This window comes from Gossypium hirsutum, chromosome A07 (assembly GCF_007990345.1).
Source record: "Gossypium hirsutum isolate 1008001.06 chromosome A07, Gossypium_hirsutum_v2.1, whole genome shotgun sequence".
In the NCBI taxonomy this organism is placed as follows: domain Eukaryota; kingdom Viridiplantae; phylum Streptophyta; class Magnoliopsida; order Malvales; family Malvaceae; genus Gossypium; species Gossypium hirsutum.
In genome coordinates this window covers 2,109,880-2,135,130 of record NC_053430.1, presented here as the reverse complement: position 1 = coordinate 2,135,130, position 25,251 = coordinate 2,109,880, and the positions used below count along the sequence as shown (strand labels likewise).

General features: G+C 28.0%; 2 protein-coding genes across 5 annotated transcripts; one reads left to right on the top strand and one right to left on the bottom strand.

The window, feature by feature from the left end:
- Positions 1–8,145: 8,145 nt before the first annotated feature.
- On the bottom strand, positions 8,146–11,789 carry LOC107929847 (fatty-acid-binding protein 2). 4 transcript variants are annotated; one of them, XM_016861369.2, is made up of 11 exons: positions 11,599–11,769; positions 10,638–11,233; positions 10,309–10,531; positions 9,998–10,073; positions 9,787–9,889; positions 9,550–9,618; positions 9,333–9,438; positions 9,167–9,241; positions 9,040–9,091; positions 8,784–8,828; positions 8,146–8,659 (listed from the first exon to the last, which is right to left on the bottom strand). In XM_016861369.2, the coding sequence occupies exons 2-11, from the start codon at positions 11,108–11,110 to the stop codon at positions 8,562–8,564; spliced, it is 1,320 nt and encodes a 439-aa protein (XP_016716858.1). In that variant the 5' UTR covers positions 11,111–11,233; positions 11,599–11,769; the 3' UTR covers positions 8,146–8,561. The 4 variants fall into 4 exon arrangements, with proteins under 4 accessions (XP_016716858.1, XP_016716859.1, XP_016716857.1 ...); XM_016861370.2 differs by having other exon boundaries at positions 9,333–9,369; positions 10,638–11,789; XM_016861368.2 differs by having other exon boundaries at positions 10,638–11,779.
- Positions 11,790–19,920: 8,131 nt separating this feature from the next.
- On the top strand, positions 19,921–21,858 carry LOC121231963 (serine/threonine-protein kinase RIPK). The gene is made up of 5 exons (XM_041117135.1): positions 19,921–20,419; positions 20,497–20,632; positions 20,909–21,045; positions 21,133–21,256; positions 21,339–21,858. The coding sequence occupies exons 1-5, from the start codon at positions 20,030–20,032 to the stop codon at positions 21,818–21,820; spliced, it is 1,269 nt and encodes a 422-aa protein (XP_040973069.1). The 5' UTR covers positions 19,921–20,029; the 3' UTR covers positions 21,821–21,858.
- Positions 21,859–25,251: the final 3,393 nt, after the last annotated feature.

The following is a 25,251-nucleotide window of genomic DNA, read 5'->3' as shown; positions in this document are numbered from 1 at the left end:
AACCTTTTTTTTTAGATAATAATTATTTAATTTAATTTAATTTAATGTGTATGGAAGGGGGAAGGGATTGGATAAGAATATAGAAAAGATGAATGTCTCCCTTATGTCTAATCTTCCTTTTTGATAAGAACATTTGCAATCAATTGCTTTAAGGATTTGGTTTAGATATACTTAAATAATTCCTTCATCCTTGTTTGTATACTCCTTATTTTTATTAATTAAAATGAATTAAATAAGATTATTTTAGAATTTTAATTTAATCCTTAAAGTAATTTTTTTTACTCGACGAGAAAATTTATTTACTGTAATACGATCTATTTCTCTCAATCATCGTTCTCATTCATTCCATAGTATCAATCTTACATGCAATTCGTTTTGAGTTATGTTGAGTTAATGGAGGGATCAATTGGAAATATATAATTAGGACTCAAATAATTTGTGATTAAGTTTTGATTCTTCGTCTATTAAGTGCAATATCATTTAATTATAGATTCATTCAACTAAAGTATCATGACTGAACTCTCGTTTATTATATACCATTACGAAAGCAACTTATAGATACTTGACAAATAACCTTGTCATAAGTGTGTTATTCCCACAATATATGTTTTATCTCTTTGGGTTAAATATGTTCATCTAATGCGATCTTATTGTATCTCATGGTAATTAGTACTGTAACGCCCCTAACCCGAATCCGTCATCGGAATAGAGTTACGGAGCATTACCGGAGTTATCGATTCATTTATCAGATATTTTATTAATCCGATATCTTTTCTTTTCCACGTTTAAGTCTCGTATTCAAGTCATCCGGATCTTTATAAAGAAATTTGATCGTCGTTTTCATTTATTTCATGTTATAATACATTCAACTAATGCTCTAAACAAAATTATCATTTTACCCCTAAACTTTTAATTAATGACGATTTCATCCTTAGGTTAAAATAAAATAAAATTATTGCAATTTAATCCTTATTTCCAGCCGTTATTCTCACACAAATTGATAACAAGCTATGAATTCTATAAAATGTCAGAATTTTCCATAATTTCAACACTTTTCAATTTAATCCTTAAAACATGTTTTTTCCTGATCTTGAGCTAAATTAATAATTTCATTCAATTTTGTAATTTAAATAATAAAATAATCCATTTCATGCAAATTGGTCATTTCTAACATTTTTTAACAAAATTGCCCATAAAATTTTACTTTTATTCAATTTAGTCCATGAGCCTAAAACATACAAATTAGCCATGCTAGCTGAATATTCATACATATTTCCCTCCTCCTCCTCTCCATTCCACATCCTTAATTTATATAACATGCAACAAGTAACATTATCAATAATTTCACTATTTACTTATGTATATTCAAAACTGTCCATTTGCGTCATAGTCACTAAATTATTTATATCTTAAGATACAGAACTCGAAATTAAGATCCGCTAATTTTCCCTGAAACTAGACTTACTTATCTTATTACCATAAAATTTTCAGAATTTTTGGTTTATTCAATAAGTACAGTTTATTATTTAAAGATGCCCCTGTTCTACTGTCTGACAGTTCCGATCCTTCTTCACTAAGAATTAATTGTCTCATCGTACGAGATTCAGATGATGTTCCCGCTTATTTCTATTGAAAATAGACTCTTTAAGGATTTTAAACATATAAATTTAATCCCTTAATTATTTTTATCCAATTTTTGATGATTTTCCAAAGTCAGAACAGGGGAACCCGAAATCATTCTGACATTGTCTCACAAAACTTATTATATCTCATGATTTACAATTCCATTACTTACACCGTTTCTTCTATAAGAAACTAGACTTAATAAGCTTTAATTTCATATTTTATTCATCCTCTAATTAGATTTTTACAATTTTTGGAGATTTTTCAAAGTTAGACTATTGCTGCTGTCCAAAACTGTTTTAGTGCAAAATGTTAATTTTCATTTTGCCCCAAATTTCACAGTTCATACAATTCAGTCCTTAACTAATTAACCCCTCAATTAAACTAATTTTCTCAATTAATACTTTTCCTAGACATTATAAGTTATTTCATAACTATTGAAATTCAGAATTTCCACATAAAACTCTAACTTCAAACTCTTTTACAATTTAAGTCCCAAACATTCACTTTCTATTCAATTCTTTCAATAAAATCGACATATAAACAATTTAAAGCTCTAATTCTATGTCAAATCATCATATACTTCCAGAACATATTCATAGAAACTTTCAATTTCTTTCATAGAATCAAGAACTAATGAATTCAATAAATGGACCTAGTTGTAAAAGTCACAAAAACACAAAAATTTCAAGAAATAATCAAGAATTGAACTTACTTGCAGTAAAAATATGAAAAACCAGATAAAGGGAACTCTTCCATGGTGCTTTTTCTGATGAGAATGCAGAAAAATAAAGAGAAATCTAGATAATTCCACTTTAGTCCTAATTTTATTAAGTAAATTTTGCAATTTTCCAATTTTTCCCTTAATTCCCCTTATTTTCTTGGTGATTTCATGCTCTTGTCGTCCAGCCTAAATAGACCTTGGGTCTATTTGCCTTTTAAACCCTCTTTCTTTTATCATTTAAGTTATTTAATTATTTCCCACAATTTTTCATTTGATACAATTTAGTCCTTTTTGTTCAATTAGCTATCAGTACTTTAAAATTTCTTGACGAAACTTTAATACTAACTTATTAACACTCCATAAATATTTATAAAAATATTTATGGCTCGATTTAAAATTCCCGAGGTCTCGATACCTCGTTTTTAATTTTAATTATTTTAATATATATATATTAGTACATTTCACTATTTCAAAATTTTTCCTAACTTCACATTTAACTTATACTCACTAAATTAATAATATTTCCTACTCATTTGTCAGATTTAGTGATCTCGAATCACTATTCCGACACCACTGAAAATTAGGTTGTTACAAGTACATCTTATTTAACTTTTTCATCTATTATGTAATGTTAATGAGAGGATATAATTTACCTTCAATTGGACTACGAATTTCACTATTGTAAATGAAGTTATGTTATATACAAGTCGTATACCTAATGTATCAGCTTTTGATTCTTTAGTTATTTGAACTTAGGCTTTTAATACATTAAGGTAAGTCATAAGTGAATTAATCCATAAATGAATCTAGGATTAATTCCACTTGGATCCTGTCCAATGTATTGTCAATATAAACAATTACATCTTTATCTCTATCTTTCAGGAGTTAACTACTTTGATACCCAAAATAAAGTATCTCCCTAATTGGATTTAATAGATGACATAATAGCCTCTTAACCAAATTGCTCAATTTCTATTAATTAAACTACAATCTTTTTAGGTTACTTACTAATATAAGTTGTCTTCTCGCATTACGATTCAACCACATAATTCAACTTAATATTAGTTAAACGTTAAGTACTCAGTGAACCCAATTAACTTACATTTTGCTTTGTATGAAAAAATCGTTAAAGATAAATATAAATAATATTGATGTAAATAATTTAATTTTATTAAATAAATTTATTTAAAAAATTATAAGTACAAATGACAAATAAATTACACTTAAGATACTTGATACTAATAGAGGCTAAGATTGTCTTTACCAATAGTGTGTGTCATATAAGAAATGCCTCCATGTGCAACATTTATGTTGCTCGCGACTTCTTTAACTTGCTTAGAGTTAATTTGAGTGTAGCACGTAACATTCTTTAATCATTCGATATTTGTTTTCTTTTTAGGGGAGAGTTAACGTAGAGTCTTTTCTGTAAAAGAATATGATATCTAAAAAAATATTAGTACAATTTAATTTTCTTGACTATAACAATAATATTTTTATTGTAAAATTAGCTAAAATCATTGAAAAATCAAATAAAAAAAATATTTTTTTATTTTCATATAAATGCTAAATAAAAAAATTTGATAAAGCATTATTAATATATATTTATCTAAAAATAAAGAAAAAAGTCAGCTGGAAGTGGAACTCAGTTATAGTAGGCGGCTTGCTTGAGGCACGTACCGGCCAATATGTTTAATACTAATTTAATTTGTAATTAAAAATTAAAAAAAAAAAGAAAAGGAAGACGGTAAAATTTATTATTTTTTGGGGGGCACTGACGGGTGACGGTTAATTTTAAAATCAATTGCATTAACGTCTTATTCTTTTGTCCGTCACGTGGTGATGAGTCACAGTCAATGTACGTTTACCCTATTCACAAAATGTAATAGTCACGCGCATTAATAGTCAATTTCTTAACAAATGTTGAATCAACAAAATATACAAGTTATTATGACGTAATATATCATTCTGATATTTGACTTGTTTTAGTCTGATAATTATATTATTTTTTATTTAATTTCAATTATATATTTTAAGAATAAAAAATAATTATGTTAAATTTTTAGTATTTAATTTAAATTTTAGGAATGATTTGATAAAAATTAATTACTTGTATAATTAAGTTTGAATTTTTATGATTTTGTTAATAAAATAAAATTAGTGTTAATAGTGAATTTGTTTAATATTACATCTAATTTATCAAATATAATCTAATAATTGTTATTTATTTCGGATTTTAAGGTTGATTGTTGATATTATTAGTTAATTGCATATTTTATTAAATCAACTCTATAATTTAAATTAAACACTAAAAATTAATATTATTATCTTTGAATATTAAAATATATATTTTTTATTAAATATTTAAAAAAGGTCATATAAACATTAATATATATAAATATAATATTAATGTAATAATTATGAATATTGGCCTACGGGAAAATTTTCCCTTCATAGGTGACAGAAGGAATAGAAGCAGCCACCTTTGATATTTAAAAAATAAAAATAAAATAAGTTCCCAAATCCCCAAACATTATCTTTAAAATTTAAAGGTTATCTTCTTCATATATGATCAAATACAACCAAACATCTTATCCACTAAGGGGTCTCTGTCCACATCAAACATTCCCTTTTTCGTATAAAAATATGATAATAATAATAATAATAATAATTCAAATACAATATTAAAAAAATGAAATGTATTTAAAACACTATATTTATTATATAAACTATTTGGTTGTTACATGTTAAAAAAGAGAATGTTAGATGATTGAATCTTTAATTCGATTGGTATGAGTGTTAATGTCAATGAATGAGGATGTGGGTTTGAATGTGCTGAAGTATCTTATCTTCTTATTTACAAGTTAAAAAGGGACTATGAATATTTTTAGGCATTGTGTATTGAGTTTGACAAAAAAGAACAGAAAAATGATAAAGTAATTTTCAATAGAAAAAAAATAGAAAGTAATAAAGTAAAAAGGAAATTATTTAATATATCGTTTATAGAGTTTTTAAGACCCTAATACGTGAATTGAGGGTTTTACAAGTGTATTATAAGATATAGTAAAAAGTTGAAAATAAATATAGAAGTAAATTAAACAATTGTCATACTCTCAACCCATTCGTGGAGTTTAAAAGAACTTCGAGCGATATGTCAAATAATTACCCTAATATTTATATAGTTAAATTATGGACAATTAAAATTAGATCAACTGAAAAATTACAGGATAAACTACACCATTAGTCACTAAACTATGGATAAATTTTCGTTTTCGTCACTTAACTAAGAACAATTACAAATTGGTCATTGAACTATTCAAATGTTTTCATTTGAATCATCAAGTTATTAAAATCGATGCTATATGGTATTCTTTGTTCACACTGATTATAACAACCGAAAGCTCTCTTTCTTCTTCTCTTCAAATAACTTTTTTTTTTTATCTTCAGCACTAATCGTTAAATCAACTTAGATCTAAGATATGTTCTTTTACTTGTCAATAGATATTAATCTATTGTACCAATCGCCGAGTCTTTGCTTAAAGTTCACTAATAAAACTTTAAAAAAACTTAATATTTTAATAACTAAAATAAAAATTTTTAAATAACATAATAATTTAAATAAAAATTTTCGAATAGCTTATGCATACTAGCCGTTGAAAACCTCCTTTGCTGATAATAGAGGGCCATGGTGTAAAGAAGATAAGAGAAACCCTATTTAAGGAAACAACAAATACATTATTATGTGGACATGGTTGTGTGTACGTTTTTGTTGAGTTTAATGTGATTTAATTAGACTTTGTATTTATTTATTCTTATTATTTTTTGAAGTTAATTATCTTCAACATATGTTTTAATTATAATTTATTTATTATACTTTTGGTACATTTCAAATTTAATTTTTAGTTTTTATTTTGATAATTTAGTCATTTGATTTGAAGAAAAACGTCTATTCACTCTCCACGTATGTAATATTATATATTAATTATATACATGATTTTTATTATTATTTTAGTTACCGTATAATTCAATTTAATGGTAGCCACTTGATAATATTATCAACTGGATTTCAATTATTAAAAAAAAATTAAAATTTTGAAAGTTAAAGTAGGTTTAAGTTTCAAATGACAAAGAGCACAAGGACTAAAAGCAAAATAAGACCATGTTATAAACCATACTTAAAATTTATATATTCGAAATGAGTTAATCCATGTTGACCCACAAAAGATACATCCTAAATTGGTAAAATTTCATTTGAAAACCTTCTAAAAACGCTGTGTCTTTTATCCACGTCCAAATTTTCCATTTAAACCAAATGAAAATATGTGAACTGTAAAGAAACTTTCTTCTCTTCTTTTTTTCCCTAATAAAAGAATGGTTGAATTAATTATAGAAATTAATTACAGTACAGCAACAGCATTTACAGCTAAGTGTCGTAATCCTTACAGCTATGATTTAAATTAAATTAATTTATTTTATATATTTTTAAAAAATAAATAGTTTGCTTTACAAAGCACGAAGTGGTGGGTGGAATCAATCAAAGTGTCTATTTTTGTCTCCCGACATTGAAACCCTTTTGGTTCACTCTCTTCAACCAAAAATCACTTTAGTTGCAAATTAATGGTAAAGTTTGGATAATATGAGTGAAACAAATCACTTATTTTCATATATATTAAATTATATATTGTATAAAAAATAAAGAGGTAAGTTCCACTCAAAATAAATTTATGTTTTAATTACTTTATTTTAAAAAGTTATAAAATATTTATTGAATTATTCGATTATTTAAGTCGTTGAATTATTCGGATGTTTTTTTAAACTATTGGGATAAGTTCCATTAGAAAAAAGCTCAGCTAGCGAGTTTAGCGAACTTTAAGCAATGATTCGATAATCAATATGGTGGATCAAGTCTTCATCAACAAGTAGAAGAATATATCTTAGACCGAAGTTGATTTGACGATCAATGTAGAAGATTGGATAAGAAAGCTATTTGGATTTTGTTTCACAAACTTGTGATGTTCAAAACTGTTTCATGAAAAAAATAATTTGTGGAAGAGAAAGGGAATGATAGCTTTCGATTGGTGTAATAATAGAGAATGTCATATAACAATAATTTCAACAACACATTGACTCAACTTTCAAGTGGTTTAGTAACTATTTTATAACTTTTTGAAGTTAAGTAGTCAAAAATATAAACTTATTAATAATTCAGTGACTTTAGATAAATTTACCCAATATAAAAGCAAATTTAAAAGTTTGACTTATGCTTCCATCAATAGATCTAATAATTTGACCTAAATCTTCTCAAAATGAAATATCAAATGAATTTTAAACTTGAAAGAATAGATGGTACATTTCATACACATTTGCTACACAAATTAATTTCAAAATTATGAAAATCCAAATAATTAACACTTTAATGAAAGAATGCAAGTAAAGTAGATTTGAAACTCCTTTATGAGTTAATATCTAAATTTGAGGTATTCATGAGTGGAATTCGGTTCGGACTAGACTTATATATAATAACACACTTTATGTTTGTTTAAAAAATAACACACTTTATGTTTGTCTAAGCCCAACTTAAAATATAAACTTAAAATTCGTTAATATTTGTAAATAATTAACGCAAGTCTATTTTAAATAAACTCATTATTTTTAAAAAAATATTTATATTATTTTAATTTAATATTAAATAATTTATTTTCTCATTTATTAAACAAGCAACTTTAACAATTTTTAATATGTTTATATTTTATTATTATACATTACTATAAATTTAATCTCATGTGTTATAAATATTATAATATATGAAAGTATCATAATATAACACACTATAATGTATTACAAACCTCAAAAATAGACTGAGCCATGCTTGAGCTCAAAATCTACCCATATTTTAAATAGATTTGAATTTCTTACTTAAACCCATTTCTCAAACCTAATATTTTTACCTAAATCCTCGTAAATTTCAACCTAACTTTAGGGTTTAAGCTAGCAACTTAATAATAACAACATGACTGTGTATAAAGAAGAGAATGGGGATATACATATCTAATTGATGATTATCCTAAAAGCTACAAAGAATATGTTTCGTATAATTCTCCAGCAAACCCATTGCGTGGTTCCCACGGAATTTTCCACTGTCCCGTTGTGCTCATGGTAGTAGCTATTTGCTCATTTTAAAGAATTTGAGACAATGGCTGTGGTAAACAAAGCCATCTCAGCATCTCCTTATAATGTTTGCAACATTTTGCCCAATGTTTTCTTTAGCTTGTTCCGATACTGGGAGATCTCCTATGTACATACCGAAGAAAGCCCCTGGAATGGAAACTAAGTGTTAGGATCTCGAGCTTTTACTGTTAAAATCATAGTTTATGGTATAGAACTAATCGACACCCTTCAAAAGTGTAATGAAAGTGCTAACACAGAGACATTTACTTACTGCACAAATCCTTGCTTTGAACCACTCCAATGTGGTTACCTCCAACTGCACAAATATTTCTTTCACTATAAGATGTATGTCTACGGTATAGAGCTAATCAACAAACTTCAAATTTGTACCTCACAAAGAAAAAGAAGATACGAATCGGATCACTTTTTAAAACTCATTTTGCATGGAACAGAAAACCAAAGATAGTAGTATGATTAAAAATGGTTGTTACTGTTGCAGAAGGGATACAAAATGAGAGAGAACTTACTTTTGGTAACTAGTTGTCCGTCAGCTGTCCGCTGAAAGTCGATCACTGTTCCCTGCATATGCAACAGAGTTAAAGAGAGTTGCTGCTAGGTTAGATCATAATCATACAAAGAGATACAGGGGGTTACCACAGGCAATGCGATATCTGGAGTGAATAAGGAGCCAAATGTACTTAGGCAATGATAATCGGTATCGGGATTAGCCTACGAGAAGTTAAGAACTTTGTCACAAGTTCAGCAGATAATGAAGAAATGAACAAGAGCGGCAGGGGACCTGCTAACTTCGATCACTTACCTTTACTAACTGTGCACGAAGGGATTTTTCAAATTCACTGAAACATACACAATTAAGCCAGTTAATGAGAAAACCAAAATGCAGCCTGTCCAAAAGAGCCAAGCACCTAATCAAGCGTATGGCTCTCATCAGACGCAGTTTCAAAGGAATGGTTCAATCGGGACAATCAAGTTGACAAAATTTTCAAGGGTGTAATAGATGGGGAAAAAGAACTTACTCTCTTACTGCACTGGCTTTCATCCCATTGCAGTTAACCACTAGCCTAACAGTCATGCCAATGTCCTCTCTGCACACTCATATAAGAAAAGATTTGTAAGAAAATAGACAAGAAAATACAAGAAAGGCTGCAAAAACAAGAACAGAAGACAGAAACTAAAGACATAAACCCGACTAGCATTTGGTGGTAAGTAAAATTTCTAAATAAATTGCTAGCAGCATGAAAATTCTAAAGTACCTAAGAAGATCCTGATAAAAGTCATTGTGTTTGTTCGGTTCATTCCCAGGAATAGAAGCATACTTTGGTCCCAGTTTCTGGCATACGGAGAATGGATGAATATCTATAAGGGGAAGAAGAAAAATCAAGCATGAGTAAATGAAGCACTGGGAAAACCACATTACTAATAACAATAAGGTAAGAGGAACGATGCAAATCAACTAGTACTTACAAAAGCCAAATGCATACACCTCTAGAGACTTGATTTTGATTAACGTTATGGTAATTGATCCAGTACCAACAAGCACCTGAGAGCATTAAACACTGTTACTGAAAAATAACCCCCAAACACCCCAACAATGTTAAAAAAAAAAAGGTGGGATTATTTTGAAGTGACGGATGTTCCCTTTTCAAGTTTGGCCTAATAATGTTGTGTGTAAGCATATCGAACTGCAACGTGAATATTCAAAACATAAATAAGCTGCTAAAGGAATAAAGGCGAACAGATAGAGGTGTATAAGCAGTAAGGGCACAATGTTTTACCTCAGAAGATAAACTGGAATTAATCTGTCTATCGAATACGTTGTCCAATGTTGTTGGGAACTCAATGCCGGTTCGGGGTTCAACAGCATGTTGTGTCCAATTTAAATCTAGAAAAGATGGACTACCATATCCTTGATGGCCAACTTCACAAGCCCTTCGATCCTTGCGTTCTTGCATTTGAACATCCGTGTTTTCCCGAGGAACAGGTAGCACCTTTGAACATCTGATCACAATAAACCAAATGGTTTAATAATAGACAAACTATGCGATTACACAACACGATCAGAAAGGTAAACGACTATGCAATATGGAAGATAAAAGAACCTTACAAGTTATCAAATGGCGGTATAAGAGCAACAGATAATGAAAGCAGAGGAAACGAACGGAGCACTTCCGCTTCTCCGAAGAAGTGTAATGATACATGTGTGGTGGCAGATCGACCTTTCGATTCGCAAGCGAAATGAAATCCCATAAGGTTATTCTTATAAGAAGCAATGTGCTTAACCTGAGCTGAAGATTTACAACTTCCAGATTTCAAACCATGTTGATTATTAGCCAATATATCCCTACTCAAATTGGAAGTCGACATACTAGAGAACCAAAAAAGCAGTGAACCGGCGAACTTCGACACGCAACTAAAACCTTCTCGAAATGCAAGACTACCAGGTAAATACAAGTGTCTAGAATAGTACAAAGAGCCATCAACAAATGAACTAAAATGTGAAAACAAATGAGTTCCCAAACCATTAGATACAAAGGACTCCATTGGAAAAATACATGGAGATTCTCCATCTAAATCCATGAAAAACAACCAATTATTTCCCCAATTTGGAAAACAAAATGCCTAATTCAGAAACCTTTTCACCTTTTCCCGAACTAGGGAAATTGGGGGTTCCATTTTACCACCCAAATTGATATAATGTACCTACAAAGAAAATTTGATATTCAATTCATGATCCATATAAGTACAGAAAAACAATAATTGATGATACAGAAAAACAATAATTGATGAGAAGAAATGAAATGATATTGAAAATTATTCAGAAATTAATTGATCCTTGCAATTAACCATTGTTATCATTCGATGCAAATGAAAAGCTAATTATTTCCTTCTTATAATTAAAACAAAACAAAAATAAAATAAAATATAGCCAATAAAGCTAATCATCGAAAAACAAGCTTAACATTACATTAATAAAATGCGATAAAAACAATTAGAAAATAAAAATTTCATGAAAAAGATCAATTAAACTACAGAAACAAAGCAAAAAAAAAAAACCCAGAAATTACGTGAAAAAAACTTGCACGTCGAGATCAAGAGATTTTCAATATACAAAATGGAAGTTTGAGTTTTTTTAAAATTATTATTCTATTAATAGATTTAGAGAAAATATTATGCTCTGAGACTCTGTAATAGACGATGGAGAACGAACATATTGAATGATTCAAAGCTACTTGAGGAACAAAATTAAAATTAAGTGATTTTGAGAGGATTTTAGGATAATAAACGATTTTAGGTGTCGATTTTATGTTTTTTTTAGAATATTTTAGAAAAATCAAAGCTACTTAATTTGTTTAAAGTATTTTAGAATAATAAATTATTTAACGTGTCGATCTGGACCTGTGTTGTCTTAATTTGTTTATATATTTTTTTGCCTGTTTTTCTTTTGTTTAATAAGTCTTCAGTTTTAGAAGTTTTTGTCTGTTCTTGTAGCATGTTTCTTAGTCTTGTTTATGCATGTAATCTTAATTTTACGAGATTTAACAGATGATTTTATTGTCATTATCTCTAATTTGGTGAATGCTTGAATTTTTTGTCGATTTTTGCTCACCGCTTTGGACTAGCCGGGGTTGATTTCCTTATCGTATTAAGTACTTGCAATCACTCTAAACATGTCGTGCTTGAGTTGTGACAAAGTCAATTGTGAACGTGTCTTAATGTTCTATTGATATTAAGGTTAAAACATTTGTTGGGTTGATAGAGCTTATGCTTGACCATTTACGACAAGTGTTTGCTATTTTTTTTCTAAATTGTATAGTTTCATTCATTAAATGAATTAATGAGTTTACCTTTCAAAAAAAAATTTAGAGATATTTATTTTAACAAAAAAATTATTAAATTCAAATTTTATGTATAAAACATTAAAATTATAAAAAAAATTATATAAAATTATACATTAAATCAAAGTTGATTTATTCCTAAAAAAAAAAGTTAATGTAATATTATTATTATTATTGTTTTGTATCTTATCGAATTCGTTAAATACCATTTTAAAAAAATTGATTCACTTTTTGAGAAGGCCCAATTGCATATTTATTGGGCTTTAGCCCAATGGATATTTTCTAATCAAGGGAGGGAGAAGTTTTGTCCTTAATTTTAGTCTCTCCAAAAAATTTTACAATTTCATTAATTCTTTCCAACTTTTGATAAAAATTGTCCCTAATTGTTAATTCTCTAGCTTCATCAAACTCAGCTTTGTCACAACTTCATCCGCTACACTTATACTACTCCAAGTTTTCTTTTATTAAAATATTTACTGTAATCATATTTTAGTTAAGTCGAGTTGGTATTGAGTTTAACTCAATATTTTAATCAAGTTTTCTTTTATTAAAATATTAAAAAATAGTTTCGAAACTCAAATTGACTTGATTTTTTTGAATTTTAGGTTAATAGAATTTAGTTCTTCGGTTTTTTGAAGCAACTTAAATAAGTAATTTGGTTTTTATGTTTGAGTTGAGTTGAATTTTACAACTCAAATAATTTGAATAATTCGAATAAAAAATTAGTATAAATACCCCTTATGTCCCTATAAATTTCAAAAATGAACAAATTGGTCCCTTTCAAGAAAAATATAAAAAAATTCAAAATATTTATAACAATTTACAAAAAAAATTAAAATATATTAAAATTTTAATAAAATTCTAAAAATCATATAAAATTTAAAATTTAAATTCCAAAACGATAAATTTAAGGCCTTAAACAAACAAATTACCAAATTAAGTTTACGATACAAAATATTGTGTTTTTTTCCTCTTATTTTGCTTTAAAATAGTTTTCAACTATATATTTGGTTTCAATTTATGTGTTCTATCTTGGAATTAATCATATTGTGAGCAATAATTTAATTTGACCTGTTTTTTCTTCTTCTAATTTTACTCAATTCCATTTTAATTTCATTCATTTGATTCAATTTGAAAAAACTTCAAATTAAACTAAAATGATAATATAATACTCATCAACTCGATTAAGTCTATACTCGAAAAAGACATGTTTAGAGTAGTATAATTCCATAACACCAATGCAAGTGATTTGGTTTGCTATTTATTTAACCATTGATGTTTTTGCATGTTTATTAAATGCTTTAATTAGTTTTCAAAATAAGACAGCATTCTTACGTTTAGAGAAATCTAGTGAGATATTTGTTAAAACGTCCATGAAGTAAACCAAAAAAACAAAAAACTTAGGGATCATATTTAAATATTATTTCATCTATTTATTAAGAATTTTTGTAAAAAAAATTAATTTAAAATCTATATTCTTAAAAAATTTAAAATTTTCATATTTTCTAAAATTAATCTACCTATTTTAAAAAAATAATTTCGAACATATTTAAATAAAAATAAAAATATACCAATGATATGTTATTTAAAATTCATTATCATTTTGATTTTGTCACATAGTGTAGGGGAAAGAGGTCAAATAAGAACAATATAATCACCAAAACATACAAGTGAGATATTGTTGGTCAAATTAGCAATAGTTTTGGGTAGGCAAGACAGCTTGTCTTGCTTGACATATAAGGAACAATGAACACTTTTTCTTATTTGTTCATTTACGGTCTAATTATGCTCTCAGTCAGTATATTTATTGTTCATTTAAAATTTAGTCCCCTACTTTTAATTTCATGAATTTAATTCTTCTTTAATAATTAAAGTATGAATTTAAAGTCCTGCAATTCATGAAAGCAAAAAAAGAAAAAAAAATCAAGTTCTTTGAAATAGTGTTGAACCCTAGATATGATATTTCCATATTAATCATGTAATTTTTTTTTAATTTTCAAAATGCCACATGAACTATTTTAGTGGAGTTCCTTGACGTCATTATCAATTGGATTTCCATTATTAAAACAAAAGAATAGTGGAACTAAATTCCTGAAATTAAAAATAAATGGACTAAATTTCAAATGTACAAAACATACAAGGGTTGAGAGAAGAATTAGACCAAAATAAGCCTGCTAAGACAAGACATGACAACATTCATTTCTTGCCCATGCAGCAACAACAAGATCTCAATAATTGAACACATGAAACATGTTCTTTGTATCTCTCCATTCACTGAATTTAGAAACTCAACAACCTTAGCTAACTACCTAACCATAATGTCTTTCGATCTTTGGGGAAAAAATAATAATAAGAGAATATATATATATAAATGTATAAATAATTTAAAACGATAATGTGCCTTCAATCATGTCTACTGATATATCAAAACCAAAACAATATTAAAAAATATTGTATGTAATTTAAAACGATATCAAAGAATGTTTTTTTTTTTTTGTAAGAAATAGATAACAAAGAGTATTTAGCTATGCAAAGTCTGTTCTTAGTTTTCTGTTTTGAGAAAAAAAAAAGATGTGTAAGAGATAAGGCATGTCCTAAAATTTAGGGTTTTTGAAACATGTCATGCAAAAATTTACTATAATACATATGTTTATCATACATAAGTGAGATACTTTTAATAAACACGTATAAATGTTTACTTTTAATAAACACGTATAAATGTTTTTTTTTTCACCTCAGTCATTAATCTAATGTTAAATATTAACCAACCATTAATCTTGTTAAATTAGGGAAGAGATAAGGAAAAGACGGTGATGGTACGAACGATGTTGGTTCATCTACTTAGGCGGAGAGTTGGAAAAGTATAAGGAGGTAGAGAATGAGAGGCTATATGTTGAGGATGACAGAGGATGAGGGATAGTAAGAGCGTCCAGGATTCGATCCTTTATTCGTCATTCTTCGGCGTATTTATAGGTGTCGGGAGAAGGGGGGTCTTTGTCCATTTAAGCCATATCACCAACAATCTCAGAGTGAGGGTGAACATGTGATCGGCCAGGTGATAGGTTGGTTACACATTGGTTGTCGACAAATGTGTTGTATTGCTCTGACATTCTCCTTATTAAGATAGTACAAGGTTGTTATGCTTCACTAGTGATCCCCAACAAGGAGAGTGTCAAAGTAGTATCGCACTTGATGACAATCAAGATGTAACTAACCTGCCACCTAGTTGACCACACATTCACCATCACCTCGAGATTGTCAGTCATGACATGGCATAAATGGATAAATAACATCCTATAAATACCCTAAAGAACGAGAAAGAAGGGATCAAATCCTAGTCTCTCTTACTAGCCCTCATGGTCTTCCTTAACAAATAGCCTCATTTTCTACTTCCTTATACTTTTTCGACTCTCCTCTTGATTAGGTGAACCGACCTTTTTTTTTATACCATCACCTTCTCCTCCTTAATTATCTCTTCCCTTGCTGCTACTTAGTATCAACAAGTCTCATGCTTAATATTAACCACTAGCAGATAATGTTTTTCTTTTTGTGGATAAATCAAAATATTTTCCATGTTCATTTTACGATTCATAGAGACTAATCATTTTAAGATTTGTGGTTATTTTTATAGCAATGTCTCTTACAGATTTTTTATTAAACTAACATGAAACCACTAAAAAAGAAAAGAAGAAAAAGTTTTTAATACAACATGTTAATGTGTTATTGTTTTCCTCTTTGGTAACAGGCGCTTCCATCTTGGCTGCTGAGGAATTATTTTGTTTATTAATATTAGCATTGATTTCAACATAATATTTTTTAATATTATGTTAAAAATATGTCAATAATTTTTGTACTTTTCAAAAATTTACGCCTTTAATCTCTGTACTTTTATTTCAGGAAGTTAGTGTTTTTACTTTTCAAATTACAAAATTCAAGTTCAACTGTACATGATAAATCTTGACATTAAGTTTTGGATGAGCTTAACTAAAACTTTTAAAAATTTTAAGGGTTTTAGTGAGGTTTTTAAAAAATGTTGGTCAGTTTGATTAAGACTAAAAAAATTTAGAGGTTTTTACTAAAATTTACAAAAAAAATTAATAATTGAAGAGCCTAATCGAAATCTTTAAATTTTTTCAAAAGTTTAATAATAATTTTAAAAAAATTAGGGGGCCTTGATGAGGATTCGTCTCTACCAACTATTAGCACTGTTAAGTTTTTTTTGTTAAATTTGTAAGCGTGACATTTTGAAATAAAAAAAATACTTACTTGGTGGTAATGTAATTAAAAAAAATGACATTGAAATAACTTGAATTTAATAAAATAATAATAATATTAACAGTTAAACCTGAATTTTGAATTTTTTTTTTGAATCAACTGATACTATTATTGATTTGAAGAAACAATAAGTGCGGTTAGCAGCTTTAAAAGAAGGAAACAATAGCTGTCAAAAAATAACCGATCACCAAAACGATGCCTTGAAAACTCAAAAAGAAAACAGAATTAAAAACTGTTCAAAAGAACTTGCAAAGTAAAATGAATCGGCAAAAATGAAAGCTTAGCTCTGGTAACCCTTCTTCAATGTTTGAAACCAAAAACACCCTTGTATCAGCCATTGAAGAGACCGATTTTCTCCCGAAATCAAACCTTTCCAGAACCACAGTCTCTGTTAAGATCACGAGTTCATCGGGCAACCAAAATTCACTGAGCCCGAACTCTACCTCAGCATCTAATCTCCATAAACACCGTTCTTCTCTCTTGATTCACTAGAACCTCCACTACATAAAAAAATTAAATTCATAAAAATAAAAATATATGAAGTATATTTTAAATTTTCAAAAAATACAAAAACTTATCCCTATTTTAACTTCAACACAATGTTTGCCATTCCAATAGGAAATTTTAGGGCTATAATTTTCACCTGCATAAATTCAGATAACTTAATGTACAACTTTAAAAAAAATTAAAATTTTTATTTAAAAAATTATATTATCAATATAGATTTACTAATATTTATTATTTATTTTAGAATTTGAGTTCCATTCTTTCTTCTAATTAAATTAATATTACTTGACTCCCAACATTAAATTTACTAAAAATATTATTAATAATATAATTCAATAGTTTTTAGTAAAATTTAGTGTTAATCTTGTAATAGTTTTTAGGTAGTTGCTGGTAGGTCGATTTTTTCTTTTGACCTTTTTCTTTTTCAAAAATAAAATGAGAAAAACATGTTTTTTTCTGGATTTAATATTATTAAGTAGAAAATATATAATATTAGTGTAACTTTTTACAAGTGGATTATTAGGATAACATGTGTTGAAAATTTTAGTCTTTAAATTTGGTATTTTTTTTCTTCATCCTTTAAATTTTTTTTATCCACATTAACTTTTGAATTTGATAGTTTCTTTTAATTTGGTCCCTAAACTTAAATTCTTTTAAGGTTTGATGTGAAACTCTAAAAGTATACCACGTCATCGTCGAATTTTTTTTATAAATTTATTGTATTTATTAGAATCTATATAATTTTTTTAAATTTTTAAGGGATGACGTGGCACAATATTAGTACCACATCATTGTTAATTTAGGTTTTTTTAATCAAACTAAACTCGTTATTATTATAATCAAACAATGCCATTGATCATGAAATAATTTGCATTAATCAAAGTACTTAGCTAAATAAACAAGTTAGTCATGCCAAACATGTTTATTCAATAATTTTAAATATATAATATGATATAATGTTAATTTTATGTTTATCAACATGAACCCATTGATGCATGTCACAGGACCCTTTTATTGTATAAATTAAATTACATGATTTGTTTTAAAATTAATTAGGCGAATAATGAAATGGTCAAAATGTTCTAGAATTAATTTTGGAACAATTGTGTGATATAATCATATTCTTGGAATTTCTTGCCTGTCCGGTTGGTCACCATAATCCAATACGTTTTAGGCACCGATCAATTTATTTATTTATTCAGGATGGAATGAATGATGTCAATTATTGGAAAAATCTAATTATGATACATATTTATCTTAATTTAAATTTATTTTATTTTAAGTTTAGAATTTAGTTTTTTAGTAATTTTGAATTTAGATAATTGGAGTCAACATAGGATACAGGAGTTTCAATTATTTTGCAAGGCGAAATTTTGTAATACATTAGTACATCTCATTAGTAAGCCGAGGTGAGCTGATTCCTTTGATTATAATATTATTGATCGATTTATGCGTATTATTACAGTGAATTTAAAAAAAAAAGAGCTTGTATCGAATAAAATATATATTTCAATTTTTTTGTGTTAAAACTTTTGCTCGTAAACACAAAAGTAATGTATGTACTTTTTTGAAAACATTAAGTTCGGAATTTTTGGATTATTTTTTTAAACTAATAAATCATGATAGGATTTGGAAAATTATACATTTAACTCCGCGGTAAAAGTATTATGGAAATTATTATATTGAGAGGCAGGTTGCATTCTGTCCTCTCTACTAATAAAATAGATAAATTAGTCATTATACGTTAAATTAAATATCAAAGTGGTTCTTCTGTTAAAATTTCCATCCATTTAAACGATTAAAAACAAGTCCTTGTATGTCAATCTGAAGTATATACGCATGACATGCTATATGTAATTGTCTGATTATTAATTTTTTAACAAAAAGAATTGATTTATTTTTTCATTTAACGTACAATAACTAATTTACTCATTTTTAAAATAAAAAAACCTCTATCTTCACTATATTTTGAGATTCATGAATAAGTTTTACCCAACAACATACACTTGGAGTTTGTCTAATTACTTGCAGACAAAAATTACTTTTTCACTTTTGATTTTTTCTTTACAGTTTTTAATGTTTAATTGCCACTTTTGACACCCAAAAGTGAAAATTTACGTTTTTTTAACATTCTTTTTAAATGTACCTGATAATAATTTACAAAACTTGAAATTAAAAGAGATCTATTATTTAATTGAGATTCATGCATACATTCTAAATTGTGGAAAACATTTTTGATTGAGGCTTAATTATTAAAATAGATAGAATTTTTTTAATTGAAGTTGAATGTCAAGAGGTATTCCGGTAAGGAAACATAAAAAGACAGGCTTTGCATTCAGAATATATTTATCTTCTAATTTTTCATATAAATTATAAACATCAAATCTTTAATGTTTATAATCAAAGATATGAAGTGGGAAAAACATTTAATTCTGCCTCCGATCCCTCTACTCTTCCTACTTTTGATATATAGCCCTCAAATCTTTAATGAATTTAAATATGTTGTATTTTAATATTCAAAGGTATAATTATATTCAAATTTGATAGAACTCAATTGAACTTTAATTTATAAATCAAACAAGTAGAGGAATTAAAAATAGAGGGATTAACTTTTTAAAGCATAAAGAGTACAGGGATGAAGACACAATTAGACCAAAGAAAAAGAAATGATTGGAGACTTTTATACGTGTAGGATATGAGAGTGGTAGGTAACTGAAAGAATCAATGGAAATACTATAAAGAGTCCCATAAGCCCACACCAAAGTCCTTAACACCCTGGAAAATTTTCCCTCATTTTCTTGGATAAAAGGTACCGTTTGTTTTTGTTTCCTGAGAAAAAAGAAAACCCCAAATTTTCTCTTTTGTTTTAAAGTAGAAAATGACCGTGAAGAAGAAGATCACATGGAAATCACTAATGCCAAGCTGTTACAAAAGCAAAGACACATCAGATTCGGGGGAAAACAGATTGAAGTTGAAACCATGCCAGTTCCAAAGATTATCACTATCAGATGTGAGTGATCCAAGTTCACCAATCTGTGTTAATGGTCTTTCAACATCACTCTTTGGTTCAAATCTTTACGTCTTCACATTAGCCGAGTTAAGGCTAATAACCCACAATTTTGCACGGTGTAACTTGCTTGGTGAAGGTGGGTTCGGACCAGTGTACAAAGGGTTTGTTGATGATAAGCTTAGACCTGGTTTAAAGGCTCAACCTGTAGCTGTTAAAACACTTGATTTGGACGGCTTGCAAGGTCATAGAGAATGGCTGGTTAGTTTTGGCCTCTTAGTCTTATTGGTCTCCATTTATGGTTTTATTATGTGCTGAAAAATTGTGTTTATTTGCAGGCTGAAATTATCTTCCTTGGACAACTTAGGCACCCTCATTTGGTTAAATTGATTGGTTATTGTTATGAAGACGAGAACCGGCTTCTCGTCTACGAGTATATGCCGAGAGGCAGCTTGGAGAATCAACTCTTTAGAAGTATGTAACCGTGATTTTAAGTTCGTTCCATACCATGGAGGCTGATATACTAGGAGTGAATAATATTTTGTCCTCTCTGCTAAAAAACAGTACAAGTGGATAGAAATTTTTAACATGAAGGAGCAATTTGCTCTTTGATCTAAACCACAGGGACTAATTTGCCTATTTTTTGAATAGAGAAGGCAAAATGCAATTTGACTCTTAGTACAGAGGCCTCCATGGTTATTTTACCTGCTATATGCATATTCTGATATATTTTTTTGGTTCAATTTGCAGGGTATTCAGCTACTTTGCCATGGTCAACTAGGATGAAAATTGCTTTAGGAGCAGCAAAGGGATTAGCTTTCCTACATGAAGCTGATAAACCAGTGATATATAGGGATTTTAAATCATCAAACATTTTGTTAGATTCTGTAAGGACTTAAAAGTTTCAGTTCAATGTTTTTAATATTTTATTGAAGTGTTTTAAGAAATTACTGAGAGAACAATGTTGGTTTCAGGATTATAATTGCAAGTTATCGGATTTCGGGTTAGCAAAAGACGGTCCAGAAGGGGGAGAAACGCACGTAACGACCCGAGTGATGGGCACGCAAGGATATGCTGCGCCGGAGTATATCATGACCGGTAAGCCGAATCAAATGTTATTGGTTGGAAAGTAAAAAACCATGCGATGTACCTAACCCAAAATTTCATATGCTATTTTCAGGTCACTTGACAACAAGGAGTGATGTTTACAGCTTCGGGGTCGTTCTCTTGGAGCTATTAACAGGGAGACGATCGATGGATAACACCCGCCCGAGTCGAGAGCAGAGCCTTGTGGAATGGGCAAGGCCATTATTGAGGGACCCAAAGAGGCTTGACAGGGTAATAGACCCCAGGCTTGAGGGACAATATTCCAACAAAGGGGCTCAAAAAGTGGCTGCATTGGCTTATAAATGCTTGAGCCATTACCCCAAACCAAGGCCTACAATGGGTGATGTGGTCATAGTCTTGGAATCACTGCAAGGGTTTGAAGATGAATTTGTTGGACCATTTGTGTATGTGGTGCCTAATGAAACCGAAAATAGCAACGAATTTCTCGCCAAGAAAGGGGAAAACGAACACGATTCGCCTCTTCGTGGTTGGAGAAATCGGATCAAGTTGCCGCCTTCTTCGGTAGCTAATGCCGAATCTCCATGTAGTATATGAGAATTTGAGACATAATATAGTTGGTTGAAATTTACCTATATATATGGTTGTAAATATTGTCAAAGGAAAACAGCTAGAGGAAAAACACAAGTAGAAAAATTGAGTTGAAACAGCATAAACTTATCTAGTATTTTGAAAATAGTAGTTGAAGAGGGTACTTTGAAACAAACCAAATGTTCTTTGGTAATCATTTTTCTAAGATTAAGAAGAATTCGAGTTAATTGTATCAAACATCTTCAAAATTATGATTCAGATTTTAAATTGCTTAATAAATTTTAAAATATTTTAATTGAATCTTTGAAGTATCAATATTGTATCAATCACGTCCTTTTATTACTCTACGTATCAATTTAGTCCTTGAATGCCTTTTTGGAAATATCATGAAACTGGATAAAATTGTAAACACATACGTAACTATTCTATAAATCACTTGAATATAACATGTTGAAAGAAAAAAAAAAAAGAAGACAATGTAATTAAAATTTAGAAGGGTTACTTTTTAGGCTTAATATAATATTTGATATTTAAATGTGACACTTTTACCTAATTTGGTACTTGAACTTGACATTTTTTTTTCTTAATTTGGTACGTAATCTTGACTCGTTTTCATAATTTGGTATCTAATTTTCTTTTGTGTGTGTGAGATTTTGTATCTGAACTTCTTAAACGTTATACAAATTATTTCAATATATTAAAAATGTTATTTTTTATGAGGTAACAAAAATAATCAATTTATGATTGGCATGTGGTAGATGACATGGTATTTCTTTTTCTTTTTCTTTTTTAAATGTTCAAATACTTTTAGTTTAATTTATTTATTTCATTTTATTAATTTAACATAATGAAAATTTTATTTTAGGTTCTTTAAACTCTTATTAATCTTAATTCGCTAAGTATATCTCAGTGCATAAATTTTTAATACGAATTTCCTCTAATATTGATGATATTTTTGTAGCATAACATGAATTTTTTAACATCACTAGTGTTTTGGGTAATTTGTATTAACAAGTTTAGGTACCAAATTGAACCTAAAAAATATAGGTACCAAATTAGGGAAAAAAATGTTAAGTTTAGGTACCAACTTGGAGCAAAAAACATTTCAGTACCAAATTAGGCCAAAAAAGTTTAGGTACCAAATTAGAAAAAAAATGTCAAGTTCAGACACTAAATGTTATATTAAGCCTTTTTTTAACATGTCAAATCCAAACCAATAATAAGTACGAATATGTTTGCAATTTAATTCATGTATTTTAAATATGTTTCACGTAAATTTGAGTTGCCAGTAGATGCCGAAGTTAATGATAAAAATGATAAAAGAATTTATTGATAAAAATCAATATTATGATGACTCAATTAAAATATTTTAAAATTTTAATAATTAATTTAAAATTTAAGTCATAGGACATTTAATACAATTAATTAAAAAAAAAAGAAGAAAAAATCGAAACAACCTAACACGTAAATTTCATATTAATTGTTCATAGCTTGAGAATAGACAAAAACCTAACCAACAATTTAAAATAATATAAGAGAGAAAATTTTCAACAGTAGCATAGTAATAGTAAAGAAAATTGCAGTGGCTTTGTATTACAACATTACAAGAAACGAATATTAGAATTTTCAACAACCACTCACCCGCCCACCCTCTAAACTATTACTTTTTTATCAATAAATTTTCACATTCTTTTTAAAAAATTATTTTTCTATTTATTATTAGTAGAATAAAAAAAGAGATAGTAAATTATCACTAAATAAATTTTTATTTTAGTCATTTAATTAAAAAAATTTACAATTTGATCATTGAATTATTCGAAAGTTTTTCTTTAAGTCATTAAGTCATGAAACAATTTTGAACCTCACAAATTTGAGAACCAAAATTCAAACATCTTTTCTCTCCGAAGATCGACTTAAATCTACTATACCGATTGTCATTTGGATCTTATTGGTAGAACTTTAAAAAGAAAAAAAAAACTTAACAACTTAGTGACTTAAATAAAAACTCTTGAATAGTTTAATGATCAACTTGTAACCTTTTTTAATTAAGTGATCAAAACGAAAATTTACCCATAATTTAGTGACTATTGACGTAATTTATCCTAAAAAGTTTATAAACATATTTAAATATTATCATATCGATATATTAAAAAAAAAGAAAAAGGAACATATATCAATATCTTGATTTAAATTAGCAGTAGAAAATATATTTTATTTCTAATAAGAAAGATAAATTTGAATCTTGAACACCATCTTATTGAAAAGGACTTAATTTCTTTAAAAATTATTTATTATTTTTTGGAGGGGCTGAGATTTGAAAATTGGTTGCAAAATTTTTGTTAACGAAGATGGGAATTTGGACTTGTCTAATGGAACTAATAATTTGATTTGTAGTAAGTTAGTGGGTCGTAATCATCATTTATCAATGATAATTAGTGATTAATTAACAATCAAATGATTGCTTCACAAATACAGTCTTAATCAACTTCTACACATATTAAACTTCATGGACAAGCAAAACCTCATTTTTCTTCATTATGAGTTCATGATTAGAGAAGTTAATGGTCGACTTGTAGTCGGGCCTAGAGGTTGTTTTTTTCTTCTTTTTTTCAAATCTGATTCCATAATTATGATTTTTTTTATTATATTTAAATCTGATTTATATTTTAAAAAATCAGATACAACTAATTCGTTTATACTTAATTTATTAAAAATTTTCAAAAGTTAAATTAAAAATTATTAATAGTATATATTTTTATATTCATTAGTAAAATTAGAAATTCTATCATTCGTATGTATATATATATATGGAAACCACATATTTTATATATTATACTACTTAAAATGTAAATTATTTAACACAATCTAAACTAGAGCTGTCCATGGACTGGGTTAGGCTCAACAAAATCTTATGCCCAAGTTTGGTCTGAAAAATAAGTTTAAAATTTTGTCCAAGCCCAACTCGACCCACTCGTATTAATTTTTTTATATAAAATTTTAAAATATATATAATGCATTAAAAATACTAAAAAATTAAAATAAATATTTCCCAACAAATTGAAAATAAATTAAAAAAATATGTATACTCAAATAATACTAAGATAATTGCAACTTAACAAGCAAATGCCTCTAACAAAATTAACAATAAAACAAGAGATGCACAATATTCAAATAACAACAACAAAATAGTAGCAACATAATAGTGAAATTGTAGCAAAATAGTGAGAAAACAACAAGAAAATAATTTTTTTTTTACAAATTTAGGTCGGGCCAAAAAAAACCTTACCTAAGACTCGACTTATTTTCTAAACGAGTATTACTTTTTTACTCAAACCTTCTCATTTTTCGGATGAGACCAAACCCAATCATCTACTGATCTAATCTAGAGGTGTGTATGGGCCGGGCTACCCGGGCCGGCCCGAAGGCCCGTCCAAAAA